This window comes from Protopterus annectens, chromosome 8.part0, assembly GCF_019279795.1.
Source record: "Protopterus annectens isolate FY-2018-M chromosome 8.part0, PAN1.0, whole genome shotgun sequence".
NCBI lineage: Eukaryota > Metazoa > Chordata > Ceratodontiformes > Protopteridae > Protopterus > Protopterus annectens.
The window spans coordinates 407401167-407423059 of NC_056741.1; the positions used below are offsets into that span (position 1 = coordinate 407401167).

The 21893-nt window shown below is 42.4% G+C and overlaps 1 protein-coding gene across 1 annotated transcript in view; it reads right to left on the reverse strand.

Annotated features, from left to right (window-relative positions):
- The window catches only part of RAB13 (RAB13, member RAS oncogene family), a 999793-nt gene that overhangs the window by 265422 nt on the left and 712478 nt on the right, over positions 1-21893 (reverse strand). The window contains exon 5 of the mRNA XM_044079917.1: positions 6624-6713. Within this exon, the coding sequence (XP_043935852.1) occupies positions 6624-6713 (90 nt within the window). The remainder of the gene's footprint in view (positions 1-6623; positions 6714-21893) is intronic.

A 21893-nucleotide genomic window follows, 5' to 3' on the forward strand; every position in this document is an offset into this window, starting at 1 on the left:
TAATCTGGACTGCAACAGTGAATACACTCGAACATCTACATTTATGGCAAGTGCACACAACTGTACTATATTCTTCGTGTTTCATTGTTGCAGTCATTACACTTGGGCTGAATCCCAAAGCTATGGTTGGGAGGCTGGAAATAAATAGCATTAGGAGCAGCTATGAGGCCCTGCAGAACTGCAGTGGCAAAGCCTGCCCTGGATTTAGAGTAGAGTGGTAAATGATAGTGCTTTGTAAAGGTGTGCACTGAACTCCAGGTAGCAGCCTCCAAAATGTCTTTGGTTGGTACTCCCCTGAGGAAGGCTGCTGAAGTGGCTGCTGCTCTGTTTGAATGTGGCCTAATGCCCTTAGTCACTGGCTTGCCATGTTGTGAATAGCAGAAATGAATGCAGTGGCCTGTCCACTTTGAAATAGTCTGCTTTGAGATAGCCTTTCCTTGTGATCCTGCAGCATATGCCACTAGTAGTTGCTCTGTCTTTCTGAAAGCTTTGGTTCTGTTCAAGTAGAAGCGTAGCTGTGTATGTCCAAAGAATGCAGAATTCTCTCCCCCTTATTCTGTGGGTTTGGATAAAAAGTAGGCAGATGAATAGTTTGGTTAAGGGCCACACTGGACACTACCTTAGGCATAAATGTCGGGTTTGTCCTCAGAGAAACCCTGTCTGGATAAAAAATGATAAAAGGTTCCACAGCCATGAGTGCCTGTAGTTCTGAGACTCGTCTTGCAGAGGTTATTGCTAGGAGCAGAGCTGTTTTCCAAGATAAAAACTTTATATCAGCTGTAGCGGCTGGCTCAAAAGGAGGCAGGGTGAGTTTTACAAGACATAATTGAGGTCCCATGCAGGTATTGGTGGTCTCCTTGGTGGCCTTAAGTTTTTGGCTCCTCTGAGGTACTGCCTTAACAAGGGATGAGAAAAGATTGGTGGCTCTGTATTGTAATGAGCTGAAATGGCAGAGGCATGAACTTTAATTGATGAAAAGGATAGGCCTTTGTCCAGTTAAGTATTGCAAAAATCTGAGGAATATTTGGTACAGCTGTGTCAACTTCTTGTGCCTGATTCCAAGCACAGAATCTCTTCCATTTTCCAGCGTAAGATTTTCTGATACTAGGCCTTCTGGCCTCCAAAATGACATCCATCACAGCTTTAGTGAGAGGCGCATTTTGTATGACTACATTATCTGCCATGCTGCCAGATTTAAGGTTTTTAGTTGGCTGTGCAGGATCTGATTGTTTTGTTGGGATAGTAGATGAGGTATTTGAGGCAAGGTCCAAGCCGGGCATTGAGACACGTTCCTTAGGATTGGATACCAGTACTGGTGGGGCCAGTCTGGGGCAATCAGTATCATCTTTGGCTTCTCTTGTCTGACCTTTAGGAGTACCTTGGGGAGGAGAGGCAGTGGAGGAAAGGCATATACTGCTAAACTTTTCCAGCTGAAAGATAGGGTGTCCACTTTCCATGCTTGTCTGTCATAAGTCCTTGTACAGAATCTTTTTAGTTGGTAGTTGTGAGGAGAGGCAAATAGATCTATATCCGGGCATCCCCATTTCCTTGTTATCATGCTGAAGACTTGTGGATCCAATTTCCACTCGTGGGGATCCAGGAGGTTTCTGCTTAGTTCGTCTGCCAGAGTATTCATCTTTCCTGGCAGGAATTGTGCCTGCAGATGTACTTGGTAAGTCAATGCTGTGTCCCACAAAGTCATGGCTAGTCTGCAAAGGGGGTAAGAATGAGTGCCTCCCTGCTTGTTTATATATACCACATGACCGTGGTGTTGTCTCTGTCTTTATCAGTAGTTGTCCCGGATGAAGTAGGTCTTGAAGGCTGTCAGGGCATTCTGAACAGCTAGCATCTCTTTTTGATTGATATGTAGATGCATTTGGTTTGCGGACCATGTGCCTTGAATACATCTTCCTGCCATGGTGGCCCCCTAGGCATAATCTGATGCATCCGTTGTTAATGTCTGCCTGGCTGGGGGTAAAGTGAATGGCTGTCCCTTGTTTTGGTGACAAGCCTTTGCCCACCATCGAAACTCCTGTTGCAGGCAGGGAATGAGGGTAACTATTGTTTCCAGGCTGTGGCAATGTTGAGTACAAACACTTTTTAGGTACCATTGAAGTTTCCTCATATGCAGTCTCACATATGGAATTAGTAGAATGCAGGATGCCATGAAGCCCAAAGCCTGCAGAACTTTTCTTGCAGATAACTGGGCCTTTGTTGCCAACAGGTTGAAATAGGTAGTCAGTTGCCTTTGTTTGTCTGGCGTGAGATAAGCCATCTGGGCAGTTGTATTTAAGCTTGCACCCAGGAATATTATCTCTTGAGCGGGTACTAGTTTTGATTTCTTTTCGTTGACTGTGTACCCTAGGCCTGTTAGAAATCTCTTTACAAATGCCAGATGCTGTAGTAGAATGTCCTTGTTCTCTGCTTGAATGAGGCAGTCGTCCAAGTAAGGATATATTTGTATTCCTCTGTCTGCAGAATGCAATTACTGCTGCCAGGCACTTTGTGAAGACCCTGGGCACAGTAGATAAGCCAAATGGGCAGTGCAGAGAATTGGTAGTGCATTGAGCTAGCTTTGAATCTGAGGTATCTTCTGCATGTTTGTCTGATTGGGACATGCAGGTATGCCTCTTTTATGTCTAAAGTCACAAGCCAAGCCTTCTTGCCCAGCATGGGCAGAAGTTGCTGTAGAGTCAACATTTTGAATTTTGGTATGTCCAGATATGTGTTTAGAATAGATAGGTCCAGTATTGGTCTCCAGATCTTGTCCTTTCTTGGTACCAAGAACAGTCTTGAATAAAATCCTTGTCCCTGCTCTTGCTCTGGTACTTGTTGAATGGCCCTCATGTCCATGAGGGATGAGACTTGCTTTTGTGCCTCTGCCCATTGATGTTTTGGCAGGTCTGGCCAACCATTTGTCCTTGGCAGGGAATGGAAGTGAAACTTGTAGCCTTGTGACACTATGTCTAGGACCCATTTGTCCTGGGTTATTACGTGCCAATTTTGAGAAAAAAGTGCTAGTTTTTCCCCTAAAGGTGCTGCCAGAAGATAAGTGCTTGGTGCAGGCAGGGGGAAGTCATTGAGACTGTTTCCTGTATGGCTGTGATTTGTCTTCTCCACTTTTGGAGGTAGAATCACCCCATTGTTTAGACCTGTACGAACCTTGGGGCTGGGATCTGCCTCTTGGGCATCTGAATCTGCCCCTTTGTGGTCTGTCTGACACTGGAAAGGACCAATTCTTTGTAGGCCAGTGTCTGCTAAATCTTGGAGGCTGTGCCTGTAAGAAATCCTTAACCGTTTGCATAGATTTAGCTTTGTCCTCCATTTTCTTTAACACCTCTTCTGCTTTAACACCAAACAAGGTATCATGCTGTAATGGGGCATCTAATAATTTTGCTTTGACATGATCAGGCAGATTTTGTTCCTTTAACCAAGCATGCCTCCTGATGACAGAACCCATAACAGCGGCTCTGCAGGAGGCCTCCAAAGAATCAAAACCACATTGCAAAATATGCTTTCCAACTTGCTCAGCTGCATGCAATAAATCCTGCATTTCTTTGTTTTCTGCACATTCAGAATTTATCAACATTTTCTGTTTAAGCAGTGACATAATATATTGCTGATATTTGAGCATATGAAACTGACAATTTAAAGCCCTTATAGCCAAGGTAGCAGAAGTGTAAATCTTTTTTCCCCATCTGTCCAGTGCCCTACAATCCCTGTCAGAGGAGGTAGGGTTTTTTGCAGAGGAAGCCTTGACCTCTTTGGGAGCCTGAGAGATAGTTTCTGGGTCAGCAGCAGGGTTTTTGAAAAGGAATTTATGTGAGTCAGGAACCCTGTAGTACCTATCTGGCTTAACAGGAGCTGGAGGTAAGGAGTCAGGGGTCAGACTGGACTCTGAAAATACATCATCAATAATGTCTAACACAGGTGGAATAGCTAGGGGCCTGTGTTGTGGTAGTAAAAGGAAGTCTCTGAGCCTTTTCTTAGATTCTGAAAAATCTTGGCTCTCCCAGTGAAAATGCTCCCTCATGGTATGCAAGGTTTCCCCAAAAGAGTAATCCTCAGGAGGAGAGGCTGAAGGGATAGATTCTTCAGCATCAGAATCTTCATAGGGAGGAAGAGAGTATTCCTGATCAGAAGAGGAATCAGATGAAATGGAAACCTGATCTGAAGATTCATATTCTGTCTCTTGCCTAGGCCTTTTATCAGGTAGGGGATGGGAACCCCTGATCAGAGTAATTAAGTCTTCGGCCATTTTGAGCATCTGCTTTTTGGGCATGGAGGCCTGTCCATGAGGCTGTTGTACTTGTTTCTTTGTCTTTAAAGGTGTTTTAGTCTTTGCCTTTGAAGCTGAAGTTGTTTTAATGTATACTTGAGTAGGTCTGAAAACACCCTCAGAAGCCGATGCCTGCTCAGCGGCTCCGGACCCATCTGAGGGAATAGTCTCCGAAGGTCCAATACCTTGAGCTTCCAGCGGCCTAGTCGACTCCACGTGGGAGTTGGTAGCGGCCGGCGGGTCTAAAGTAGCGGGCGTCAAGGGCTTCGAAGGCGCCTCACTGAGAACCGGCGACTGACTTAGAAGAAGCCTCGTCGTCGGTTTTGGACCTCGGATGCCTGTCCTTTTCTTTGCGTTTCTTGTGAATTCCGGTAGTCGGAAGGCTATCCGACGACATCGTATAATTAAATCTTCTGCCAAAATAGTGTAATGCAAAATCGTACTGACGCTTAAATCTAGCACAAAACAGACAACTAGCAACGTCGTGGTCATGGCCTAGGTAAGGAATACAGTAAGAATGAAAAGTCCTTATGAGGTATTTGCTTCCCACAAGAAATACAATTGTTAACTTTTTCTGACATCGGTCTGGAGCAAGAAAAAAGTTTCCCCAACGGGGTACTTAGTTTTTAATGAAGACTTCGGATCTGAAATTCGAACACGAAAATCTCAGGAGTCGGCCGACCGGCACTTGTGAACTGCTTATGCTTCGGGCACCGCGCGGCAAGAAAGTCTGAAGAAAATGTCGTCGGCTGCATCTTTTATACCCCTGGCGCACTGACGTCAGGGAAGAGGTGACAGCAACCGACGCCGGACCTAGACTTTGGAATTCAGGCCGACTGAGGGTAGCCTGCCAGCAGGATAACCCAAGTGTAATGACTGCAACAGTGAAACACGAAGAACATCCTTTGTTTCTTCAGCAGCACATAAAATTCACAGATTAGTTTAATCTAAATTCTTATACAAAATCCACTGGCACTTACCATTTATATTCTAAGAACTACACTGTTACTGATAATATGTATATTGTCAGCTACCAATGAAGTGACAGTAAACACAGTAATGCTAACTGTACTAAGTGTTGTAAGGAAGCACAGTATGTGCACCATTGTGATTTGTCATTTACTGCACCCATCCACAACCTCTTTTTCTCATTTTTTGCATATGGGGTTGGGGTGTCACTTCAACAGTGACAATCATCTACAGCCAAGGTTTACACCACCAGGTGGCTAGCCCTGCCACGGTAGTTCTTCCACACCACACACTCACATGCACACACACCTGTGAACAGTTTAGAGTGTCCAATCCTCCTACTGCATGTCTTTGGAATGTGGGAAGAAACCAGTGCACCCAGATGTAATCCCCATGAACACAGGAAGGACAGATATGCAGTCTACGGGCAGGAGGTACCCTGTCTGAGAATCGTACTCAGGAACATCTTGCTGTGAGACAAGAAACACTATCCACTGTGCCATCATGTCATTTATTGCACGTTATTATATTATGGTAAAATAATCCGTTGTCTCAGAAAAAGGGACACATTCTACAAATGTGACAGAGAAGGGGATTAAGCAACTAGACATAATATACTTCTAAGTGTGGCAAATGCAGTATGTGTACACATATTGTCATCAATATATTTCACAGCATGAATAATGTTAGATTTGAACCTAGGGGTACATTTTCTTGTGAAAGTAAAGGGGTTACATTGCCCATGTCACCTATATTATATAGGGGAGACAAAAATAAAGTTCCGTGTTAGATTTATGGAGCATATGAGAGACAGAAAAAATTGTAAAGAAGATAAAATAATTGCTTCACATTTTAAAATGTACCACAATAATTATGTTAATTTGTTACATGGCACTATTTTAGAACAAACAGATTGTATAGAAGGTAATGAAAATACATTAAAACAAAAATTATTACATAAAGAAAGTATTTACATTTTAAAAATAAAAGACTTTGGTTCTAAGGGTTTAAATAATGAATTAAACTGGAAGTGTTTGCTTTAAAATAGGAACCTATTTTATTGATTGTTTAATTGATTAATTGAATGTAATTTGCATTATAATATAAAAGACAAAGTTTTTGTAGTCTTTTTTATTCCTTGAAGGTGATAACACTGAGGTGCTAGAATAAACTAAACTTGTTTTACTACGTATTTTTTCTTTATATTTCAAGTAAGCAGTTGGATTTAAACTTTCATTTGGATCCAGGTCGTGTTTGCTATATTCACAGACGAGGTGCAGTGATTTTTTTGTTGTGGTGATCTATAATATACAGCAGAATAGAAGTGCTTATACATAGTAGATAATACTTAGGGAAAATAACAAAAATAGCAAACCTTCTCAGCTTGCTCTTTCTGCACCTTCCTTCTGGACTCAATATCACACTTGTTTCCTAGGAGCATCCGTTCCACATCTGCCGCAGCATTCTGATAAGAAAACAAAACGGATAATTACAAATGCAAAAACACTACTTAGTTTTGTGGTCACTAATCCTAAATTTAACTGTTTCCTAATCTCGCATGCATTCATTGTTGAAGTTAATCTAACACAGAGGCAAACCAGTGAGCAAGCATAATCACCAAAAATCAGGGATCTATGAAATCTCTAGGATTTTTTTTTTCTTAAGAAAAAGAGACCACCTTTACTACTCAACATTAATACTTAGCAAAAACAGATAAAGACAGCAGCAAGAAAAACTAATTCCATCAGGCAACCAACAAATTAATACATGTGGGTCTTCTGTGCAAAAATCAATCTAACAGTAAGTAATAGATGACAAGTAATAACATTGTACTGTTCTTACCACATTGATGAGACCTAAATAAGAGTCATAGCTTTAACTAACTTTTATACATCACTGTAGTACATGCAATGACCACCGTAGCGATTTACTCAAGTTAGATTTTGAGGCGCCATTTGACCCAGTGATCTGTAATTCCTTCATTAAAGCTATAAATCCAGATGCTGGGGAGGGGTGTCAATTTCCATAGTCTACTGCAAGCTTTCTTAGCTCCCACCATTAATAAACTCAATAACTGATAGGATTCTCTGCTTTGCTGTACAGTTAGATGCCATCAAAAAATAAACATAGAAGGAATATACCATGACTCAGGAAAAACTATCTCGCACATCAACTGAAGTTAATTTTTAAAACCTTTAAAAGATGTGGGAGAAGTCCCCTCCTTAAGGCGGTCAAGCAACATTTTCAATACAAAGGAGTAACATTTAAAAACACTGAGATTTGGTGACATATCTGGGGGCATTAAAATGTCATGCCATTCCTGGTTAGATCAAGATATTCCTAAATTCCCTAGCCCATGTTAATCTGATCAGTCAAGGTTACCCTGGGATTAATTAAAGATTTAATACACTCGACTAAGTATCCCTTTTCTTTACGTCACCCCTCAGTTTAGCTGACTCTGAAAGAGTAGGGGCCATCCAGAACACAGAATCTATTACCATTTCCCTTAAAAGGATACTTGCAGGTCAGTCTAGCACTGCAGTAAAGTTAGCACACACCTCCTTAGTTTTGTTTTTGCTAATTTTGTATCCTGACAGCTTTCCATACAGGGTAAGGTCACTGAGAATCAAATTTAGGGCTCTTTTTTTCTGGACTGATAAGAAAATTAGACGGTCACCTGCATAGAGAACAATTTTTTTATGTACCCATCAAATTGAGCCACCCACAACTTAGGCACCAAAAGCTACAAGCAGACAGCAAATAAGAGGGGCAAGAGAGAGAGAGCACTGTTGAGTTCCTCTGTTGAGAGCAAATGATCATGACAACCTAGGCCATATTTTTATCCTTGCCTCAGACTTAAAGCATAAATCCCACTACTTTAAGCAAGCAGATTACAAATTATCCTTGCTTTAATAAGACACCTAGGTGCTCACTCCAAGTTCAGGCACTCGCCTCTTACCTTATCTTTTATGTTCTCACTAGAGTGAAGAAATTTGACTTCTTTCTTCTTCTTCCAGGAAACAGAGTGAACTTTGTGTCAAACAATTTGTCCACATAGACAAACAAATTCATACTTGGCATGCTTATCTCACTTAGTTGAGTCAAACTGGAATGTTAAGAGCAGGAGACAGTGATCTCAAATCATTACAGGAGCATACATACTTAATGAGCAGGTGAAGGTGTTCTATAGTAGCAAACATCTTGTGAATCCCAGAGAAGGAAGTGAACCAGGGGAACAACCCCTTTAAGAGTGTTGTGGAAGTGTGGAAGTGACATCCTCCTGTGTATGTCCTCTATCCTCATGTTGCCTAAACACACTTTCATATATTGATTGAGCAAAGGGATTTTGAAGGATTTAGGGCAAGCAATAAATTTGTCCAGCTTAAATACTGTGTTCCAGTCCACAGTCCACAGTACAAATCCATTCTGGAATACTATCCATTCTCTAAGAACATTACTACATCTTGCCAAACAGAAGTTGGAGGGGGGATATAAGTTTAGGAGGGGCAGGAGTCATCCCTCCAGGAATCCCTTAATTCCTACACTTTTCTATTTGATTGAAAACACCCTGTCTAACTAGAGTAACTACCCATCTTCATATACACCCACGATAACAGGCCTATGCAAGCATGGAAAAACACTTTCTATTTAACTTTTGAAATTATCCCATGCACAAAAGGATCTCCTGTAAATAGGCAATACTTGGGGACCAGTGTTTTAACAGCTTAAAAACATTAGATTGTTTAACTGGATTAACCAACCCACTAACATTCAACGACAGCAGCCAATGCATTAGCATAAATGGAGGAAATAATAGGACTGTGCAACCAAGTCTCTGACAGGGTAAAGAGGTCTGCAAACTCTTTGTTAGTGTGTGCACTTTACCCCTCTCTGCCAAGCCAAAACTATGATGTCAAAAATTCTAGGTAAACACATACTTGCTCCTGGATGAATTTAGTGCAGTCAACCACCCACTAAATAAAAAGTAACTTAGTGGGCAACATAAGAACTCCATAAGACCATCAATAATACTTTCAATATCCTTAAAAAAATACAACAAATTACCATTTACAATGGGGCAATTACCCTGCTTCTCAAAAGGAGGCTTTGCTAAGAATGAAGCGAAGACCACTTCCTTTATAGTAACTGGATTTGCGAAAAAGCTATGAACAGGAGTGACATATGAAGTAGCTCCCATGCATATAATCCTTCCATGTTTCTCCCCCCAACCCTCCCTCCTTTGCCATATCCATCTACCTTACTCATTTCAGATCTCCCACTTACAGTGAGGAAAAAAGAAAAAAGAAAAAAAAGATATATATATATATATATACACACACACACACACACACACACACACACATATATATATATATATATAGATGGATAGATATAGATATAAAAAAGTGCTTTATAGGTTCATAGGTAGGTACTAGGCTATCTGCCTGAAGGCATTTATAAGCCTAGCCAGAATGTGTTGGCTTTCGCCGCCCCCTTAGATTAGTTCCCTGTGCCTCTGTCCAGCAGAGCCACTGAAGTGATCCCCGGGGTAAACTTTCTGTTTCCCATCCACTCGTCAAGGTTTCTCTTGAAGAGCGTTAGCGAGGAGCTCTGCTTAATGTAGACTGGAATCTTGTTCCAAAGAATGGGAAGTCTCTGCCACAGGAATCTATCCCCCCAGCACATCCTATTTATTGTTGTGGTGAGGTTTAGATCCCTAGAGCATGTGGTTCAAGGGGATAAGGTTTTCTTTAGGTGGAGCATGTCCATCAATTCTGGGTTGGACATGGCCTTGTATGTCAGGCAGAGATCACCTCTGAGTAGGCGGTATGCAATCGAGTACAGCTGGAGTTTCTTCAGTCGAGCTGCATAGGGCATCTGTTTGAGGCCAGTGATCCTCTTGGTGAGGTACTTCTGTGGTCTTTACAGCTGTTGCAGGTATCTTGTAAGGTAAATCCCAAATGGGGCATTGTACTCTATGATAGGTCTGATGAGTGATGAGTAGTGGGGCACAATGACCTCTTTTGATCTGGGTGCAAACCCTTTTGTGATTAGGTGGGCCACATAGAAGGATTTTCTAACCACTTTGGCAATGTGATTATCAAAGGAGAGAATACTATCTACTTGGGTCCCCAGATCCCTTATTACATTTTCCGTATTTAGGGGACTACCACCTATGAGGTAGTTTGTGGGTACTTTGTTTTTTTCCAAAGGGGATGACTATGCACTTTTTGGCATTTAGCTTGAGGCCATGATTTTGATACTAAGTATCCATCTCAGTGACACCCTTTTGGAGGATGTCTGTGTCAGCCGGAGAGTCAACTATAGCCCCTAGTTTGCAGTCATCTGCGAACTTGGTCAGCCATAGTCCTCCTGTGCTTGCCTGTACCTCTGAGAAGTATATGCCAAACAGTAGGGGTCCTAGGACTGAGCCCTGGGGAATGCCACTTGTAACCGGTTTAGAGTCAGACCTAGCTCCCACAATTCTCACCATGTGGGTTCTGTCCATGAGCCAACTGGCAGCCCATCTTGTGACATAGGGATTTATGTTCAGGCTGGTGAGCTTGTCTATAATACCAGAATGGGGAATGGTGTTGAAGGCCTTTGCGAGGTCTAGGTATGCTGTGTGTACCACCTTTCCCTCATCTATAGCCTTGGTAACTGTCCCAAAGAACTCCACCAGGTTTAGGAGGCATGAGCTGCCCTTAACAAAGCACTATTAATCTGGCAATTTACTAATGTTCTGGCATAACACATTTTTGTACATTACCAATCTCTTCCACACAACTGTTTAGTTTTAATATGACTGCTTAGCTCTTAAGCAACCTCTCGCACAGAGCACTCATCAAGTGCCTGAAGGAGAGCCCACTATGAATATTACAACTGTGCATGAGTTACAAAATATCCAGACTGACTAGCATAACACAGCTAATCACTGTACACCAATCCTCCATCAACAAAGTCCACATCACCATGACAAAATGAACATCAAATATATAAATTATTGTTGAGTCAGTGAGTGTTATACCTCCTCTTGAACAACAAACAAGGAAGTATTAAAAGGGAGTTTAACTGTCCCATTCATTAATGTTAACAATTATTTCAATGTGACCTCTTTTTGTCCTGTGCTCTCCTTTTGAAGAATGTAAGAGCATCACAAGCATCCTCATCAGGAGGGATCCTGGGATGGAGGACCAACTCTGACAGTCAGCTTGCTATCAACATTTTCCACATATGTCATTAAAGTGGAATTCATTTTCTGAATCTCCAAAAGAATGTGTCTGAGAATAACCACTGGCTGAGATGACTCCATCCAGATACTTGGAACCCACCTACTGGACAGGGGAAACAGGTGCTGACTGATAGAACATGGGTGAAATTCTTGACTAGGCTTATAATGGCATCTGGGCCAATAGCCTAGTATCATCCTATGAACCTAGGAGTCACTGATTTGTGCAAACTATGGGTGGTGGCCTCCACAGTAGTTGTAACAATGTTGGAACTAAACACCTATGAAGATGGCTTTAAGCATTTCATAGCCTCATCTGGTTTTGTGACTAACTATACCCCCCTGGGAACTGCACCCTCAACTGGGCCAGATAAAGCATATATAAATCTCCAGAAAGATTGGTGTCAAAGTTGGACAGTTGGCTGAAAGTCTGCCCTTTTCATTACGGTGTCAGTTGAGTTATCATAATCACAGAGGATGTGGGACTTGCAAGCTTTATGATTTTTTCTTCTAGTCCACATCATAGATAAGATCCTGTCATTTAAAAGAGAAGTATCTAATTTGGACCAGGATAGGTCTGGGTATCCTACAGCACAACTGCTAGGAGATGAAGACCCTAAGTGCCCTCTTAATGTGGATGGCATTCTCCTGGAAACCTGTTCATTGAGTGCTCTACCTTTTCATGTAAGACAGTCCGCTCTGCCCTACCTGGTATCCCCATAAACAGGAGATTCTTGTGCCTTTCTTTGTCGTCAAGATCAATCAGCTTGCCTTCCCCTCTACTAAACCCACTCGATGCTCATCATCCATCATCTCAGTGTCTATGGCTGTCAGGTGATCAATGTGTACTGTCAGGACTGACACTGAGTCAGCTTGCTGTCGACTTTTTCCACATATGTCATTAAAGTGGAATTCATTTTCTGAATCTCCAAAAGAATGTGGCTGAGAATAACCACGGTCTGAGATGACTCCATATGATTTACTAAGCTTACAATCTGGATTGACAGGCTTTCTCCAGTGTTTGTAAAGGCTACCGATTGTTGTGGTTTCCCATGCAGTTTAGACACATTTTTATTCATATACCAAGATGAATAATCATTATGTATAACCCCATCTGGTCATAAGTCAAAGATAATTTGGCAGTCAGTAAGAAGACAGCCAGGAAGCACAGTGTGCTGCTAACTCTGCCATCATCTTAACTGGAAGTCAACAAAATTTCTAGAATTTCATTCTTTGGCTAACTTAACTCAAATTAAATTAAATTACTTGATCCAGCACCCTACTGGGCTTGAATGTAATGACTGAGATGGTTCCTTCTTCATTTTAAGATATCTTTTTCGACAGACCTCAGATTGTTTCCTGAATGAAAACATAAGCAGAATGGACAATTTTGACTATACCCTTTCTGGCTGACAACACTGTGACAAAGCATGGTTCTGTTTACCCCTCCGCCTTACAAGAAAAGTCCAAAAAAAATTGAAGCTGGGTGTCTGATACACACACACACACACACACACAATCAGTGACACATGACTATTATTCATGAAACTGAAGAGAATTCCTTCAAAAAGGTGCTAATAACACTTTAAAGGGTTAACAGCAGCAGCATGAATGCTACAATCCTAGGTATCAAGAGGTGGCACACAAGACAGGCATTAAATGAAAGCATTATTAAAACTTTTCAGGAAAAAAAATCACATGAAATCGCTTCAATGGGATAATATGTGCTTTGCTGAATGCAAAAGGGATAAGCAAATGCCTTATAGGCTATGTGCGAGTAAAGTTCTCATATGGTCCTTCCACAAATTCATCTTTACTGTAAGTAACTGGTATTCGTTTTTGATTAGACAGGATGCAAATTAATGGACATGTTGATGTGACAAACAGAACTGGACTAATTTATGATCGTTAAAAAGTGTAACAAAGATATCAAACACTTTTTAAGGAATTACAAACTGATCATATTTTCAGGAAATCAAAAAGACAAGGGACTACTGAACAATAAGAGAGACAAAAAATATGAGAGAGATAAAACAGATTATGAATTATAACTGACATACAAAATACCAGTCAATTATCAGAACATCACTCTAAAAGCCCCTCTGATAAGTCCCAACAAAATGTCGATATCCAGTGATGACACTGTTTTTGTTTTAGATCCACCACAGTAGTTTAGTAGATTGAAGAGACTGGCTCAGAGGCATCAGAATGGGCTTCCATAAGGTCTGATGATGGAGTTTCACCAATATGACGTAATGGATTGGGAAATGCCAACTTTCAATTGGAATTAAACACCACAGAGAGGTACACAGAGTATGAAAGGATGCAAACATGGACAGGGCAGGTGGCACATATGCAGAATCAATATGCAAGAATAAACAGTGATGTATAACTTGAGATGTTCTTCGTGTTTCACTGTTGCAGTCATTACATTTGGGTTATCTGTCTGCAGGTAGCCCTTAGCTGGCCTGAATACCAGAGTCTTGGATTCCTGCATCGGATGTTGTCTCTTCTTCCATGATGTCAGGTCGTCAGGGGTATAAAACATGCAGCCGACGCCATTACATCAGTCTTTCTTGCCGTACGGTGCCCAAAGCAGAAGCAGTTCGCAAGTGCCGGTCGGCCGACTCCTGAAAATTTCGTTTTCGAGTTTCAGAACCAAAGTCTTTAAAAAAGCTAAGTACCCCATTGGGAAGCCTTTTTCTTGCTCTTAACAGATGTCAGTAAAAGTTAACAATTGTCTTACCTGTGGAAAGCAAATACTTCATAAGGATTTTCATTCGTACTGCATTCCTTGCTTAGGCCTAGACCATGACGTCTCTCGCTGTCAGTTTTGTGCCTTATTCAACCCTCGAACTATTCGTCGTCGGTCTATTTTTGCAGCAAATTATTTTGGTACTCGGTATAACTATCCAGAAATGGCTTCAGTAAGCCATCCGACTCCAGATATTCTGAAAAAACGTAGGGATAAAGACAGGGACAGACCGCATAGGTCCAAATCTGCTAACAACGCTTCCGTTAAGCTAGTCGCAAGTTCGCCGGTACTCAGTGAGGTGCTTTCGCAGCCCCTGATACCCACTACTTCAGATTCGCAGGCCACTACAGAGACCCATTCGGAGTCCGGTATGCCGCGAGATGCTTCTTTGACTATGGAACCTGCGGATGTCTCTACCTTGGATGGGTCCGGAGCCACTGTGCAGGCACCAGCTTCTGAGGGTGTATTCAGGCCAACAGACTTGCATTTTAAACCGACACCATCTTCTTCATCCAGGCCTAAAACTCGACCCATGCCTAGAAAACCGACGTCCAAACCACATGGTCAGGCCCATATGCCTAAAAAACAAATGCTTAGAATGGCTGAAGACCTTATTGCTTTAATTAGGGGAAGCCAGCCGTCCTCCTCTAAGAGACCTAGAACTGATTTTCCTTCTGATTCTTCTGATCAGGATTCTGATATTTCTGATTCTTCTGATTACCAGGATTTGCCCTGATCTACCCATGAAGATTCTGATGCAGAGGATTCCATTCCCTCTGATTCCCCTCCAGAAGAATTTTTTTTGGTGAAACTTTGCACACTCTTAGGGAGCATTTCCACTGGGAAACAAGGATTACACTGACTCCAAAAAGAGGCTTAGGGAATTCTTACTCCTTCCTCAACACAGGCCTTTAGCTATCCCTCCTGTTCTGGACATTGTAGATGATGCTTTCTTGGAATCTAGTCTTTCTCCAGACACTTTGCTTCCAGCTCCCAGAAAACCTGATGGGTATTACAGAGTACCTGACTCTCACAAGTTCTTCTTCAAGAATCCTACTGCAGATCCAGAGACCATTTCCCAAGGTACAAAGGGCATTAAGGCTACTGCTGCCAAAAATCCTACCCCTTCTGATAGAGATTCTAGAGCCTTGGAGAGATGGGGTAAGAATGTATATACTTCTGCAACTTTGGCCATTAGGGCTTTAAATTGCCACTTTCACATGTTAAAGTACCAGCAGCATATTATGTGGCTGCTTAAACAGAAAATGATGTTGATTCCTGACTGTGCTGAACACAAAGAATTACAGGATTTAATGCATTCTGCTGAACAAGTTGGTAAACATACTTTGCAACGTGGTTTTGATTCTTTAGAAGCATCTTACAAGGCTGCTGTCACTGGGACTGTACTTAGAAGGCATGCTTGGCTTAAGGAGCAAAACTTGCCAGATCATGTTAAAGCTAAATTACTGGATGCTCCCTTGGCAACAAAGCAGAAGTCCTCAAAAAGATGGAGGAAAAAGCTAAATCTATGCAAACTGTTAAAGATTTCCTGCAAGTACAGCCTCCCAGATTTAGTAGGCATTAGCCTTTAAAGAATTGGTCCTTTCCAGTCTCTTCCAGGCCTTCTCATTCTAAACCCAGGAACAGCAGACCACCTAGGTTACAGTCTCAGGCTACGCACAGGCCTAAGCAGTGGGTGGCTCCCACTTCCAAAGCAGGAAGTAGTAAAAGACCCCCCTACGGAAAAATGTCACAAGGACTTAACCTTAACTCTCACAAGCCCTGTTCAACTGCCTGCTCCCTTAGGGGCGAAGCTCGCCCTGCATGCAAAAAAACGGGGAACTCATTACCCAGGACAAATGGGTTTTAAATATAGTTTCCCAAGGATACAGATTCCACTTCCACACCCTATCAACCCCAAAAGGTTGGCCAGACCTACCCTCAAATCAGTGGGTGGAGGCTCAACAGTAGGTTCTCTCTCTAAGTATTAGGGCTATTCAACCTGTCGCAGCAGAAGAAAGGGGACAAGGTTTTTATTCAAGACTTTTCCTGGCACCCAGAAAAGACAGCTCCTGAAAAGACAGCTCCTGGAGTCCTATCCTGGACCTCTCTATTCTAAACACCTTTTTGGTAATCCCAAAATACAAAATGCTAACACTTCAACAGCTGCTTCCTATGCTATGCAAAGATGCCTGGTTGGCAACCTTAGACTTAAAGGAAGCTTACCTACACATTCCAATAAGGGAATCTTGCAGAAAATTCCTAAGCTTCAGGGCAGACTCCATGCACTATCAGTTCCTCTGCACTTCCCTTTGGCTTATCTACTGCACCCAGGGTATTCACAAGTGTCTAGCTCCAGCCATTTGAAATATTCAAATATACCCATACCTGGACGATTGTCTGATTTAGGCAGAAAGCCAGGAATTGCTATTAAAATCTGCCATTCGTACAGAAGCTCCTATCCTCACTGGGATACACTAAAAACAAAAAGAAATCTCACCTAGTACCCTGCCAACAGATTGTATTCATGGGAGCAAGCTTGAACACAACTTCCCAGAAGGCTTTCTTCACTCCAGAGAAACAAGTTTATTTGACAACCTACTTCAAACTACTGGACACAAAGGCCCAGTTATCTGCAAGGAAAATTCTGCAAGCCCTGGGGTTCATGGCCACTTGCATTCTATTAATTCCATATGCAAGACTGCATATGAGGAAACTACAATGGTACCTAGAAAGCCTATGGTGTCAACATTCTCAAGACCTGGAATCAATGATTCCTATCATTCCTTGTATAAAGACAGAGTTCCTTTGGTGGGCAGAGGCCTGCTACCACAACAAGGGGCTCCCTTTCATTCTATCCACTGCCACCCAAACCCTAACAACAGATACATCAGACTATGCATGGGGGGGCTCACTTGGCAGAACATTCAGGGCAAATGGAACCCGAGTCAGATGCATCTGCATATCAACCAAAAATAAATGTTAGGTGTACAGAATTCCCTTACAGCCTTCAAAGACCACATCCTTCCAGGACAACTATTGGTAAAGACAGACAACACCACAGTTATGTGGTGCATAAACAAGCAGGGGAGAACCCACTCGTACCCTCTCTGCATATTAGCCATGGCCCTGTGGAACCCAACCTTGAGCTACCAAGTGCACCTACAAGCTCAATTCCTGCCAGGCAAGCTAAATTCACTGGCAGACTACCTAAGCAGAAATCTCATAGACCCACATGAATGGAAATTGGAACCACAAATATTCAACCTCTTAAGGAACAAATGGGGGACTCCAGAGATAGACCTGTTTGCCTCCCCTCAAAACTACCAATTGGACAAATTCTGCACAAGGACTCCCCACAGACAAGCTTGGAAAGTGGATGCCATGTCCTTTACCTGGGAAAGCCTCTCAGTTTATGCCTTTCCCCCTCTGCCTCTCCTCTCGAAGGTTCTGCTAAAGATCAAACAGGACAAGCCAAGGACAATACTGATTGCACCAGACTGGCCACGCCAGCACTGGTACCCCCTCTTGCCCCTCTGTCCCAGCAGGCGGGCCAGATTCTGCACCCTCAGCTTCAAACCCTGAACCTTGCAGCCTGGCTAATTCCTTGAGCTCTCCAATAGCATCCTTCAGTAAGCAGGTGCTAGATGTCATTCTGGAAGCTAGGAGGCCTAGTACTAGAAAATCTTATGCTGAAAAGTGGAAAAGATACTGTTCCTGGAGCCAGGCTCAGGGGATGGGCACAACGGTGCCCAGCTTACCTCATATTCTTCAGTACTTAACAGAAATGCTCCACAAGGGTCTATCCTTCTCGTCAATTAAAATTCATGCCTCTGCCATTTCAGCACGTTATAATACTGAACCACCCCTCTTCTCTCACCCCCTGCTAAAGTCATTCCTCAGAGGGGCCAAAAATGTAAGACCCCCCCCCCCCCCCAGGCAAGCCCCTACTCCAGCCTGGGACCTTAATTTTGTATTGGAAAAGCTCACTCTCCCTCCATTTGAACCAGCTGCAACTGCAGAGTTGAAATTCCTTTCTTGGAAAACAGCCTTCCTTCTAGCCATCACTTCAGCAAGAAGAGTGTCTGAATTACAGGCCCTCATGGTAGTGGAACTCTTCATTATCTTCCATGCAGACAGGGTTTCCCTCAGGACCAACCCTTCCTTTATGCCCAAGGTGGTGTCTAGTGTGGCCCTAAATCAGTCCATTCATTTGCCTACTTTTTTCCCCAAATCCACAAAACAAAGGAGAATGAATACTGCACTCTTTAGATGTGCACAGACAACTTAGATTTTATATGGGCAGGACTAAGCCTCTCAGAAAATCTGAACAGCTGCTAGTTGGCTTTGCTGCAGGGGCAGAGGGGAAGGCCATTTCAAGGCAAACCATTTCTAAATGGATAGCCCATTGCATTCATTTCTGCTATAAGTACCATGGAAAACCTACCCCACAGGGGATTAGATCACATTCCACCAGGGCTGCATCTACATCTACAGCCTTCATCAGAGGAGTCCCTACCAGGGACATCCTAGAAGCTGCTACCTGGAGCTCTGTACATACCTTCACCAAGCATTACCACATGCCTATTTTTTCTAAATCCAGAGCTGGTTTTGCCACTGCAGTCTTGCAGGGCTTAATAGCTGGACCTAATGCTCTCTAACTTCCTCCTCCCTTCCTTAGCTTTAGGAATCAACCCAAATGTAATGACTGCAACAGTGAAACATGAAGAACATAGTACAGTTGTGTACACTTACCATAAATGTAGATGTTCGAGTGTATTCACCGTTGCAGTCCTGGTTACCCTCCCTCCAGACCCCTGACTTCTCTTGGCTCTACCTTTCCTTCTTGTTTGGTATATTTAAGCTTTCTGGTGTATTTGCTTTTTGATGGAGGCATAACATAACATATAATTGCTTCCCATTGTGGGGGCACCTGACATCTGGGGCAAGAAAAAATGATGTAATGGCGTTGGCTACATGTTTTATACCCCTGACGTCATGGAAGAAGAGACAGCATCAGATGCAGGAATACAAGACTCTGGTATTAAGGCAGGCTGAGGGCTAGCTGCAGGCATATAACCCAAATGTAATGACTGCAACAGTGAGTACACTTGAAGACCTACATTTATGGTAAGTGTACACAACTGTACTTTCTCACAACATCAATGAATGTCATTACAGTGCATTTGGGAACTGTTTTTCTTTTACTCCAGCTAGGAGAACTAGCATCACAAACACCATGAATGAAATAAAGCTGTACATCCATAAGACGGACCTTAATTTTTTATTGGAGTGGTGTAGTAATACACCTGAAATTGCACCCATTTTGAAGTTACATTGCATCTTCAATCCCCAGTACATCTTACATTGGATATTTTTGAATCGGCTTGTGAAACTGAAGTTAGACTATTGATTAAAATATTCCAATAAGTTCAGGTATCTTAAAATATGAAAATGCCACATTGAGTAAATTAATGAAAAAACAATTCTTATAATGAAACCTAACAGCCGAGATGGGGTAGTGGTGGTAGATAAATATTAATGTCATAAATTGGAAGAAATGCCAAGTCTAGACAGATTTTATAAATAAAGTGAATGGTTAGAAGTTATGAAAGTATATAAAGTAACTGACAACATGTTACTGAACTGTCCGGCTAATGGTATGCTGAATTTAAAATTTACCCAAGTGTTTGAGTGCTGACTTTCATAGGGTTGCTTCTAGAATTGGTATCACAAGTCCTTGTACAGACACCAAAACCCCTCATTTTATTCCCATTACAGCAGCAAGGGCATGGAAAACTGAACAACTAATTATTTATATACAGAAATCAATTAAAATTTACATTAATAATATTTGGGGAGACATTACATAGTCTGACATATTTTGAACAAAGACAAGAACATTTTAAATATTTACGGATGGTTACTGCAGGCATTAAAGATATGTATATTGTCATTCCTCAGTACAGAGGAGTGGGTGTGTTAATGGACACTTTGATTACAAAAAAGAGTTATGCACTTAACCATAACTTGGAATCTGTGCTATCCATTGTCATTACTCATCAGGGATGGGTCTTGGATCTGACCTCTCAGATCCGAGCTGGCAAAGTGAGCAACAGCTCCTGAGCTCAAGCTCCTCCATTCCCAGGACTCCTGTTGTCCATAATCCTCAGATCAAGTTTGCTAACTAAATATCAGGAAGTGACACTGTCCTCACCCAGGAACAGGAGAACCAAACACAGTATTACTCCAAGAATCCCCTGGTCACCAGAAGGAGGGGGAAGGAGGGTGGGAAGGTGATGAATAATGCCACTGGATAGCACAGATTCCCAGTTATGGTAAGTATATAACTCTTTATCTGATGCTATCCATGTCATTATTGATCACGGATGGGTCAGAGTCCCAGCTATCCAAAACCCTGGGAGGTCTCAAGGAAGAACATGCCAGAGCGCAGAAGAACCAAACAAGGCTCTGCCCCTAGATACCAAATCCAACTTGTAATGTGTTTCAAAGGTATGGGGGTTTGACCAAATGGCAGCAGCACAAATGTCATCCAAAGAAGTCCTGGCACAGAATGCCAAAAAGGTAGCCACTGACCTAGTAGAATGAGCTTTAATAGGCTTGGGAAGATCCCTGTGATTGCTTTCGTAAATGTGAGCTATACAAGAAGCTATCCAATGTGAAATTGACACTTTGGAAATGGCCCTGTCTTTCCTGGCCTGGGAGAAGGCTACAAAAAGCCGAACTAATGTTTGAAAATCCTCAGTCCTCTTCAAACAGAAACGCAACTACCTATGAGCATCCAGGCAATGTAGTTGACACTCTCCTTTGTTTGAAAAGTTGGGAAAAAAGACAGGAAGGTTTACAGACTAATTTAGGTTAGTTTCAGAAGCTACTTTTGGAGTGAATGAAGTATTGGTTCTAAGAGAGACCTTGTCCTTGTGAAAAATCATGAAGGGAGGCTTTATGCAAAAAGCCTGCAATTCAGAAACCCTCCTGCCAGAGGTAATAGCCACCAAAAAGGCCGTCTTCCAAGACAGAAACTAAATATCGCACTTTGCGGCAGATTCGAAAGGAGGTTGTGTCAGGGACTGCAGCACCAAAGTAAGATCCCAAGGAGGAGACGGATCTTTGAAGGGAGGCCTGAGCAAGAATACCCCATTAAGAAAGGCCTTGCAGAACCTAGAAGAGAACATGGGAGAACATGGGACTATCAGCTAGGTGAAAGTTAGAACCAGATGCTACTTGAAGCTTAATTGTCAAAAAGCTCGCTCCTTGTTGGAACAGAGAGGAAAGGAATGGCAGAATGGCTGGAACCAGAGCAGAAAAGGAATCAATGTCCCTCTGATGAGCCCAAAGAGAGAACCTCTTCCATTTGCTGGAATAAACCTTTTTAGTGGAAGGTTTCTGAGATGCCAAAATAATGTCCTTCACCAAAGAAGGCAACTTAACCTGACTAATAATCATTGGAACTGGAGGTACCACGCTGTCAGCCTCAGGTATATCAGGTCGGGAGGGGGAAGTCCACAAGGATAGGAGAAGATATCATGAACAGGATCCAATATCCAAGGTGGATATTTCAGATGAGATCAGAAGAGGGAGAACCACTTTTGACGAGGCCAGAAGGTGGCAATGAGGATGAGGTGAGCCTTCAGGTGATG